Source organism: Epinephelus lanceolatus, chromosome 3 (genome assembly GCF_041903045.1).
Source record: "Epinephelus lanceolatus isolate andai-2023 chromosome 3, ASM4190304v1, whole genome shotgun sequence".
NCBI classification, from domain to species: Eukaryota; Metazoa; Chordata; class Actinopteri; order Perciformes; family Serranidae; genus Epinephelus; species Epinephelus lanceolatus.
Genome location: NC_135736.1, coordinates 42095226 through 42106604, shown reverse-complemented (window position 1 = coordinate 42106604; position 11379 = coordinate 42095226). Strand labels below are relative to the sequence as shown.

Here is an 11379-nt window from a genome sequence, read left to right as displayed (position 1 = left end):
CAAGCGGTGTCATCACAGGGTACGCGTGTTTGGTTAACGCCGCCACTCCTGCCCAGCAGGAAGTCCGTTGCTGCTTGTAGTCCCTGAAGCGGAAACTCCACCCGCCGCCCGCGCTGCTAGTGGAAAACAAACGCCAATGCGGAGTGACACCGCGGAGGAATACAGTTGGCGGTGGTTCGGTTGTTTATATAGCAGCGTGACCCTCTCCTCGCCCGTTCTTCGTTCTCACGTTTGTATAAAGTGAATATCAGCCCTCGGCGACAGCTCTCCCGCGCTAAAATGGCAGTTTGAAGGCGTGCGGCAGCTATCTTTGCAGCGGCAACAACCCGGCAGTGCAACGGCGAACTGCACTGGCTATTTCTGGCAAAATGGCGTAAGTATTTTTTTTTAATCGGCATCCGCCTTCGTTTAACTGGTCTGGCCAGTGTTGATAAAGTTAACATACCTGTTGAGTATGGTCACTAACGAGGTCAATAACAATGTGAAACTATTTTTATGTGGATAAAAAAATGTATATGCCGATGTGGAAATTGTCTAACGTGGAGTTGGTGCCTTGTTACAGACTGCCAGTTGAAGTTAGTCCCAGCCGGCGGGTTAGCTTGGGTTGTGCTGTTTTGTGTTGACGAGGCGTAACGTCAACGGTCGTCCCGGTAGACAGAGCTACCTTCTCGAGTCCCTCTTATAAAAATGTTATGTGTTTCACGGCGACATTATGGCTCAGCTTCTGCACATTTGTTGTGTTTGTGTATGTTAGACAGTGACAACGTGGCGTGTCCAAAATGGCGCGCACTGTCCTTTCATCCCAGCCCTTGCACAGATGGCTCTGTTGTGAAAATGGCGGTTGCCCTCCCACATCTCCGCGGTGACTCATGGAGGGGGGCGGAGTCAGGAGCAAAGCATGACCAAATTAGGAAATGTTATCCCCCGGTTGAGGGCGGAGTGTTTCTCGTCAACTCCGCTTTTTCGCTTCAGTGGAACGGATTAGCCAAAATTAGCCTCCCCTCCCCCATGAGAGTCACGCTGACAGCCTTACCAACCCAAGCACAAGCTGAGGAGAAGTTGCATTGTTTGCATGAGGGTTGTCAAAGTCACGGAAGGTGTACTTGTTTCAGGAAGTGCAGACACAATGGGGAGTGTTTCAGGTGTACAGATAAGGTTGGCCTACTTTTAAATGGTGGCAGCCACGTGGCATAATATTTTCATAGGACATCAATACATTGATCCTCTTAAAAATGAACATGCCTATTAATATTTGTTGATGTGGACAGCTCCCAGAATCCTTCTACACCTATTCAACCCAGTAACTCAACTCTTATTATATGTATATTCTTTATTTTCACCCCTTAACATGCATCTCTGTGTGTCCTTTACCCAGGTCTCTCTCGGCAACCACCTACAGCTTTGCTGCCGTCGACAGCAGGACCGAACCCCTCGACTTGATAACGTTATCAGACTCGCCTTTGATTTTATTCACCCGTTCACGGCTAACACTGACCAGCAGCAGACATGACACTCTCCCAGCTGGCCTTGGAGGACGTGGAGGCCCTGTACTTAGGTTGGTGTTGTGATGATAAATGGTCCCAAAGCACATCTACATATATAACTATATGTAGTGTAGAACACTCAGTTTGGATATCAAGCTGGAAAGTGTTGCAAAAACTGCAAAGTTTAGCAGTAATTAACGCATACGTTGGTCTCAGAACATAAATTCATGTCTTGGTTGTATTTTGTGACATTATCTTATAATAAATCTCTTGTAATATATCTTATTTCATCAAAGCTGTCACCGTGGCTTTGATTTTTGAGTCTGATTATGTTAGTGTAGTGTCAGATGGCTAGACTCAGCACACATATAAACTGAATTGGATCATTTTTCTTAGTTAAAGAAATATTTTGTGTAGGACATTAAGCACTCAATGAGGAATTCTTGTCCACAGGGCCCTCGTTTCTGATGGCTGACCCCATGGGGCCCCTTCTGGACCAAGATGAAGAAGAAGCTCTTTCTCCCTCCTCCTCTCTAGAGGGGAAGGCGCCAGCTTCGCCTCCCCTCTCTTTCTCTTCCCACGCATCCTCCCTGTCTCCTTACCAGACGTTGTCGTCCTCCCCACTCTCCTCTGCCTCCCCACCTCCCTCTCCTCCTCCCACCCATCCCTCCTTGTTCCTGGGAACCAAGGCCGGAGCGGACTCCCTGTGCCTTCCCTGGCTGGATGCCTGCGACCTGCTCAGCACCCACGTTGGAGCAGAGGATGGCAAAGGTGAGAGTGATGGAAAATTCTCATGTCAAATATTCTTAATAATCAGCTGTTCAGTTGAGTAGGATTACAGGAACTGTTAGATCAGAGGAAAGTCAAACACCAACTAAAAGGGAGCTAATTTAAAAAGCAAAATTACAGGCGAAGTTAGAAACACATGCTTGAACAGCGGGTTCTTGTGAGGAAAAAAATCCAGGGCTGTAAAAGTTTCCACCACTGTGAGGTGATTGCTTTCAGGCCGACGGTAAATATTTTATGAGGGCTCTTTTGTGTCAGTAAAGCACTTCAGGTTGTCCTGCAGGCACCATGTCCTAGATTCCATCAGGATATTTCTACAACCAAAGTAAAGTTGCTCAAACAAATATAGCCTCAGTATTTTTTGCAAGACACTGCACAAACTTCGTCGAACTCCAAAATTAAAGGCATGAATGAGTAATTGGTGGGTGTGTTGGGCAATGAAGAGCAGTCATTGGTTCGCAGCTGGCAGGTGTGGTTTAGACTAGCTCAAACTGGTTTGTTAAATGGGGTGTTACACAGTGACGTCTATCCCTTTTGTTGGAAGACAGTTCACTGGTGTGAAGCTCATTGCACACGTGTTGTATTTGCATCACTAAATTATAATAGTGGGTGGGAGTCTCAAGTGTTTATTTGCACTTAAGGTAATCATTGAATGTATTAAGACACTCAGTATGACGTAAAACAGAGTCTAGCTGTTTGCGTTTGTATTCTATGAAAATCTAATCAAAAGGATTTTAAAGATGGGTGAAATTTTATCAATTTCATAATTATTTTAATCAAATTATAATGAATAAATCATCTGTCACCAGATGACGCTTTTGAGGGCATGGACTGGATGTCAGAGAAAATCGACCTGAGTGAATTCGATCTGGATTCCCTCATTGGCTCCTGCTCCTCCGATGAGTCACCCAGCTCCCCCGAGGATCTCCTGGCCTCCCTCGACTCCCACATGGATCTGGATCTAGACTCCTTCCACACATCCATCCCCGCCCCGCACGACAGCCTCGAACTGGGTCTTTCACTGCCCAGCATCCCCTGTATCCCTGTGGAGTCCCCTCTTCCCAGGGTACACGAAGCGAAGAAGACAGAGGTGGCTCCTGATCGGGAGGTTGTGATGAAGTCTGAGCCTCCCTCCCCAGTTCCCTCTCCCTCACCTCCCTCTCCAGCCTACACGTTGGAGCTGGGGAGTGAAGTGGATGTCCTGGATGCAGAGAAAACCACCACATCCCTCACAGCCACCATCATTCCAGATCCTAGTGGAAGCATTCAGACGACCAGCCCCATTGTCCTCTCTCTTCCCCCCTCTGGCCACTTCGTGGTGCTGCTCACCAACAAAGAAGAGCCCTCCATCATATCTCTCCCCGACCAGTCCATTAAAACCTCTCCTCCGTCAAGCGACTGCGACAGCGACTCTGGCATCGAGTCAGCTGCCGGCTCACCTGGTCACCTCCCATCTCCTCCTCCCACCCCCTCTCCAACAGCTGGTTCCTCCAGGACCAAACCCTACTCCAAACCAGAGCCCACCACCACCACCTCCTCCCCCTCGGCCAAGACCTCCAGGGTCAAATCGGTGTCTGGCGCTCCCAAAGTGGTGGAGAAGAAACTGAAGAAGATGGAGCAGAACAAGACGGCGGCCACTCGCTACAGGCAGAAGAAGAGGGTTGAGCAGGACCTGCTTAACACAGAGTGTGAAGAGCTGCTGAAGAGGAATCAGGAGCTGGCAGAGAAGGCAGAGTCTATCAGCCGAGAGATTCAGTATCTCAAGGACCTGATGGAGGAAGTTCGTAAGCGCCGCGTTAAGACCAGCTCAGTGGCTTAGAAACCAGAATGTGTGTGAGGCACAGTCTGCATTTAGTAGTGATGGTGTTTCTGCTCCACCACTCACATGCCATAACGAAGCACCACTTTATTGTTACAAGTATGTCTTAAGAGATTACAGAAGATGGCATGTGAGGGTGGATGTACGAAACACCACTGAACAGAAAAGAGTGGCTAGATGGAAAGTTAAAAAAGCCTCTGGAAGTTAATGCAATTGTTAGTGTAGTGCAGGGGGCTGGGAGGTAGTCAGGTGAAGCATCTGTACATGCTTGTCTCTCAGTCCCCTGTTAGATCCCCATAATGTACTCCCTGTCCTTCTAGCAGTACTTGTACAAACAGGCCGGGTGTACATTTGTATTTGTAGACTAGGCATGCAAAACATGAGTCACCATAACTCCCAGTAGTGATTTAGACCATGAAGAGATATACCGCCTCACACTCAACAGTGATCAACAGTCAGACCCCAGCTCAGCTTCAGTAAAGTGACTCCTGTGTCAGTAAAGTGAGAAACCACTTGGACCTTGTTGCCCACCCCTTTTTAACCCAGTGTCACCCAATTTCCACCTTCCTCTTAACAGCTTCAAGTCCAGAAAGGGGCCTCAATATATTTATGAATTCTTGATGTTACACTGTCAACATGGATTTTTTTTGTGTATATAGTTTTCTCCTCCTTTGCTTGCAGATTTTAACTTTTGTTATTTAATGCTGGATAAAACCTGATCATGTCTTGAGTAGCTCAGAGTCTCTTAGCACAGTCGTTTGGCTTGTAAAAATGCTTGCTTTTCTTTTTCTAATAAATATCTATCAGTACTCAAGTGACGTGTGTGATGTGCTTTACTGACCCTTAAGAGTATAAAACAGAAAAGCAGCATGTTTGGAGGTTGATGGCAGGTAATTAACCAGAGTGAGTGATTTTTACAATTGTTGATTTAGCGATAGTTTTGTGGAGGCTCTTAACAGGGTTCCCACCGATCCTTAAAAAGTGTAAATGGCATTGAATTCATTAATCTAAAGATCTTTGAAAAGTCTTAAATGCTAAATAGAGAAGTAGGATATTATGAATTCTTTTAATTTGATGTTGCAGTGTGAAATTTAAAATAAAGGTACGACATTTTTTTTTTTTTTTTTTTTTTTGAGACAATTCACACGGCCACATTAATGTGATGCAGGTCAGGACAGAAGAACCAGTAACACCCAAAGTTACCACATCCAACAATATGACAAAAGCTAACTTTTGACCAAAAAGTCATGGTTATGTTTTAGTAAACAGTTGAGAAAAAGCCCTGAGCATTTGAAGTCGGGTTTTAGGGATGTTAATTATTTTTTCCACTATTTTGGTTACTGTAAAATTGGTCTTAAAATTCACCCCAAGTGGCATTAAACAAATATATTAAATCTAACCTGCCTTAAGTGTTAGGGACCCTGTTTTAATAAGGATATAGCTATCATAACATAAATATCTATAAGCCAAAAGGGTAGTGTGTAGCGTGACAACTAAAATTTAAAATTGGTCTTGGGAAATGATTCCTGCACAGTTATTAATAACAAAAGATTGTAAACTTGAGTATCCATCAATGAATTTAAGGGCATCATAAAGAATATGTTTTTCTTGAGAGGCCACTATGTTTGAATAGTTGTTTAATTATGGATTTTTGTATTACATATTGTATTTGTTGCTTTTTAAATGTGTTCTGATTGGCTGCTCCCTCAGCCAGGTCTTTCTTGTAAAAGATTTTCAATCTCAATGGGACTTACTGGTTAAATCAAGGTTAAAGAAATAAAAACAACTGGCCTCTTTTATATGTAAATATGTCAGCCATACATGTACCCATAACACAAAATCAATCTAGTTTTAAAAAAGGAAACAGTGTCATGGAGACAAAGTTTAGAGAAATCCTGCTCTACTGGTTCCATTGTTTTTAGCAGTTGCATGTTACCACTATTTACATGTTCCATGCATGAGTCATATTACTCCTCTCACTAAGCTTTGGTGCGTCAATGCCATTAAACATAACTGAAATACAGCTGGTTTATTGGTGCCAGGAAAAGGGTGTGAACACTGAGGATTACGCTTGGTATCAAAACCAAAGCAGAGTAGTTAACTAGACAGGGCAGCAGTCACCAGTGTAAACACAGCGGGCGTTACAATCCACAAACACAATCACCTTTAGAGTTTGTGTTAATGTGCGCACAATTTCCAGTGACTTAACCTGGAAGATAAGTTTAAATTGATCAACTTTCAGCTGCACAGAGCCGAGGTGAAGTCCCATGTCACTGTCTGGAGCTCAACTAGAGCTTTCTATCAGGAAACGAGAGGCGAAGAAGACGAAAGCGAGAAACATCTGGGCAAATGTTTTATGAGAAGGTCCTTGTAGTTGTGAAACCAGACTACACTCAGTTTCACAGGCGGGTGAGAGGGGGGATGGAAGTAAATATAACATAGGGGTTGAGCTACAGATGTCTGGTTTAAAGCTTGCGTGCCACAGATGCTCATATGAACCCTTTGTGTGTGTGTGTGTGTGTGTGTGTGTGTGTGTGTGTCTGTGGTCACATTTGGAGGCATATTTTAGACGTTGAAGCAGTTGATTGAGGAGAGCCTGAAGAACTTGTTTTAAAAGTGGTGCACACGTTAACATAGTTTCTCTTGTAATTGTGACATTGTTTAGATGGGTATTGGTTGTGATACAGCTACACTTCCTTGGATTGAAAGTAAGTCGGTGTAGTATCCCTGAAAGTGATACTAACATGTGTGTGGGTTCAGAGTCAGCTCAATGTGCTGACTACTGTCAAGCAGCTGTGTAAATTTAGTCTTGGCAGTAAACCCCCTGTAGCACACACACTGCTCCCTGACAGATTCCACAGTAGTGAGGCCTTGCCTTCCTGAGAAGACACAGATAAGGGGAGTGACCCTGCTGTCAGCAGAGACAGATAACTAAGGCCGCTTTATTATGACTCTAATATGGAGGAGTAGACATGAGCTTAATACTTGAATCTGAACTAATTGTTGATGATAGATATTGTTTACGTTTTTTCATCCACTAATGACAAATTATATTGTGTGTAATTTGTGGTGTGAATTCAGGACTCGGCCATTCATGCACATAAGCAGCAGCCATTTTTAATGTTTGCTTACATCTCTGCTTTGCATGCTATGGTGTGGTAAAAGGCCTATTGGAATCTAAATGCTTTGCAGCCTGTAAAGATATCTCATTCACCTTAGAGTTTTTGTGCACTGGTTGTATAAGAGTACTCACGCACAATTAACAGCTTAAAATGATCATTCAGATTTTTTGGAGTGGGGTTATATGGGGTGGCGGCACGGTGGTGTGGTGGTTAGCACTGTCGCCTCACTGTGCGGAGTTTGCATGTTCTCCCCGTGTCAGCGTGGGTTTTCTCCGGGTACTCCAGCTTCCTCCCACAGTCCAAAGACATGCAGATTGGGGATAGGTTACTTGGTGACTCTAAATTGTCCATAAGTGTGAATGGTTGTCTGTGTCTATATGTGTCAGCCCTGCGATAGTCTGGTGACCTATCTCGCCCAATGTCAGCTGGGATAGGCTCCAGCCCCCCCGCGATCCCCAAGAGGATAAGCGGTTACAAAAATGGATGGATGGATGGATGGATGGTTATATGGGGTACTTATCCATAGTCAGTGTATTGGATACACTGTCCGCCCACTCCCAGTTTGGAGAAGCAGACTGGAATCCGACACAGAAACTAAGCAATGTGCTGCTGTGGATGGCGGTCAGCAACAACTTATTTTAGCCACTGGGTCCCACCAAAAAGAAAATCAATGAGTTTATAGTTTTGTACGCAATATTAAAAGTATTTTCACCGCTTTCCCTTTCTGTCAGACATCCCCTTCCAGCAGAGAAGTTGTCAACAGCTTCAGTTCCCCATAGGTGCTCTCGTCAAAGCCACCAGACTCCATTGACAAAAACAGTAGTTTTAGCGTGTGGAAAACAAGAGCTGCTGGTCTACTGCTGCTTAGATTAGTTAGTCAGTTTGTCTTCTCGTGTGACTTTGGTGAAATCGAACTAATCCTTTGAAATGCCAAAGTCACACAATATTACAAACAAAATAACTGTTCGAGGCAGAGTGGGATCAGCAGCTCCCGTGTTCAGCAATGCTAAATCACTGTTTTTCTCAATGGAGTCTGGCTTTGAAGACAACAATATAATGGCTTCATTTTCCCATCTGAAATCACTGCCTGACATGAAGGTAAAGCAGTGAAAATAATCTAAATATAGCATACATTTAAAGTCACTGGGTTTTTTTAGATGTTTTTTTTTAGGTGGCTAAAATACACTTTGTTGCTGGCCACTCCACAGCAGTAAATTGCCTAAACAGCCTGCCTCTCCAAACTGGAAACTGACACTTACTGTATGTAATATACTGTCTATGGAGACCCCATACAACCCCACTTCAAAAATCTGAACTATCCTTTTAAAATGTTGCCTTTTCCCCTATTTTACGTCTGAACTTATCTGACTTTTACTATGAATGCCTTTACGCGCTTGGCCAATGATATCTAAAACAGTATGAAGGGAGTAAAACAGGTGTGAGTATAATTTATGTGCGTTTAAGAAGTATCTGGAACGCATCTTTTCAGTTTCATTCTCAAAGAGACAACCTTAAGAAATCCAGAGTAAAGCTGAACCAAGTTACCGAGAGAGAAACATCGAACATGCTTTACACATGGACCGCACACAGCTTGAGAAGTTCATTTCAAAGCACCAAGAAAATATGTTTCATGTTACAAAAGTATCTGGTAAAAGTTAGTTGTGCTTCAGGAAGCTGACTGATGAAAAGAAACAATCCATGGGTGTGGTGGCTCCAAGCAAAACAGTGAAGATAATTCTTGTCTTGTCACATTCCTCTGCGGTCCACAGTAATTAGGATTATGACGGTTTTATTCAGTTCATTTGTTCACAGCACGGGGATGATGCGTCAGTTTGTTCTCTCCATACGCAACTTGACAAAGACAGTATATGAATCTATGAGCGCTTGTGTGCAGTCATGTGGCGCAGTTCATTAGGGTTTCATGACTGGATCGGTCTGAATTAAAGGCTACTTTGTAGTCGGAAGATTTAAAAGAAGAGGCTTCTGTACTAAAGAGGGCCAGAGGGAATGAATAAACACTCATGTCATGACACATAATTTGATGCTTGGTTTTGGTTTTGCACACATATTTTTAAAAGGGCAAAACAGTTCATTATGTATCGACTCCTGAAAAGCTCTAAAGGTGCTGTTGTTGCAAAGGTAAACAATTGAGAATCTGTTTTTCAGTTTGGACCAACTTGGTCAATAAGAAGTGTATTTTTTTAGATGAAACTGAAATCCTAGTTTTTGACTTGTAATGGAATAGTTCAGCATTTTGGTGGGTACGCTTATTTGCTTTAATGCCAGGAGTTTAATGGGTTCAATAACAGGCCTACTACTAATGCTAGCAACCAGTTAGCTAAGATAGCATATAGACAGGAAACAGGGGAAAACAGCTAGCCTGCCAGCTAGAGATGGGCAGGTCAATCCTGCAGGATCAGTCCCTCAATACTCAAGCTACTCATTTTGTATTGATTCCTTTGAAAAAAAAATTGAATTAAATTTTATAAGTGCAAAATGTGGGTGGCTTTAAGTACTTCTGTGTAACGTTTGTGCCAAAGCAGCCCTGATACATTTAAGCAGGCCCATCTAGCATGACTGTGGAAATCATCAGAACAGCCATGCACAGTCGCACATTAGGCTATTTGTTGTCCCCTGTTTCCACTCTTAATGCTAAGCTAAGCTAACCACCTAGTGGACAAATAGACTGGTACAGGAATGAGTCCTAAAAAACGATTTTTGGTTAAAGGTTTGAAATGAGGTTTGTAGTTAACACAGGCTTAACAGACTTTAACGTTTCATTCTAGGACATAAAATATGTCAGTCACTTCCCCCCTTGTGAATTATGTAGATGTCTTGATAAAGGCGGTTGCTATCAAGTGGCTTAATGAGACTACAGAACGTCATCACCCCGAACATGGCTTTAAGACCCAGACACAACACATCTACTGTGTAACAGATGATACTGCATTACAAGCTGTGCCAGTGGTACAAAATACAGTAAACCTCCTATCTCCTACGTGGGCATAGCCGTCCTTTCCTTACATGCTGCCACCTTGTTTCAAAGTGTAGTGAACATCGTGTGGATGGATGAAATCAGATTCAAAACAATACAACACTATATAGTACAAATTTAATGTTTGTTCCTTATTTTGCTGTTCGTTTTTATCTTCAGGTTAAGGTCTGATATTAACCAAGTGTAAGATTACGTCAGTTGTTGCCAGATCTTGCCAGAATATGTTGCTACAACAGAAACTTGTCTCAAACAAAGTTAATTTTCTCCCTAATTGTGTGTGTCTGAAAAAATGCAGTTTCTGTGTCAGAACATCTAGAAGGGTTGGGGTTTGTGAAAAATGGGTCCAGTATTTACTTCAGTGACAGTGGGGCGAAGGGAACGGTCATAATATGTACTCGTGTTCATTTCTCCCATTTGAATAAATAGACTCAGGACTGCTGCTAATCTCCTAATGGATGGGAGCAAGGACGAAACCCACATGATACAGATACAGGAAATGAATCTAAAGTGGGCCGTATCAGTTTATCAGTGGTCTCTGACAAACTGACGGCCAACAAGAATGTATGTTCTGAGCCTGCCTGAGAGGACATACTACCTCCATACCAGCAGATGGTGGTCATCTGTAGTCGTCATTCAAAAAGGGAAACTGGAAGACCGTCTTGACGCTAGTTAGCTAGTTAGCCAGTTGAAAGAACAAAGCGTATTTACCATGCGCCAGTGAATGATAACACAGACCATCAGGAAATGTTTCTGCTTAAGAGCTCAATGGCTAATGAAAAACAATCGTACCTCATACAACATACACAACATACACCTCTCAATTTAGCTCTTTGTTTACATTCCTCACTTCCGTTTCCCCGCTTCCTCTTCTCTTGCGCTGAACTGCCAATCAGAGTGATTTCATTCACCGATGGGCTCCACCGTCGCCAATGCTGATTCAACATACTGAATCGGCAGGAAAAAAAAGTCAACTTGCACGAAGGAGGGCAACGGTGTGAGACACATCGCACCAACAAGGGCGACAGAGATCACCAACGGCCTAATGTAAACTGATGGCTGATCGACGGCTTGGTGCATCGGGGCCTTTACAGCCCTGATGCATTGGTGACGTTGAAGTCATGCGACTGTGGTGTAGGTAGTTTATAGCCTAATGTTAGTTTTTCACCTCTGGTG

General features: G+C 43.4%; 1 protein-coding gene across 1 annotated transcript; it reads left to right on the top strand.

Annotated features, from left to right (window-relative positions):
• Positions 1-214: 214 nt before the first annotated feature.
• atf4a (activating transcription factor 4a) lies at positions 215-4903 on the top strand. Its single transcript, XM_033624724.2, has 4 exons — positions 215-373; positions 1376-1555; positions 1938-2255; positions 3080-4903. Exons 2-4 carry the CDS (start codon positions 1507-1509, stop codon positions 4087-4089), a joined length of 1377 nt encoding a protein of 458 aa, XP_033480615.1. The 5' UTR covers positions 215-373; positions 1376-1506; the 3' UTR covers positions 4090-4903.
• Positions 4904-11379: the final 6476 nt, after the last annotated feature.

Excerpts from the sequence above, each read along its gene's own strand:
- atf4a (XM_033624724.2), top strand. The coding sequence starts at position 1,507 with ATGACACTCTCCCAGCTGGCCTTGGAGGACGTGGAGGCCCTGTACTTA. Across the intron at positions 1,556-1,937 it reads CGTGGAGGCCCTGTACTTAG|GGCCCTCGTTTCTGATGGCT; the intron begins GTTGGTGTTGTG and ends TCTTGTCCACAG. Across the intron at positions 2,256-3,079 it reads TGGAGCAGAGGATGGCAAAG|ATGACGCTTTTGAGGGCATG; the intron begins GTGAGAGTGATG and ends ATCTGTCACCAG.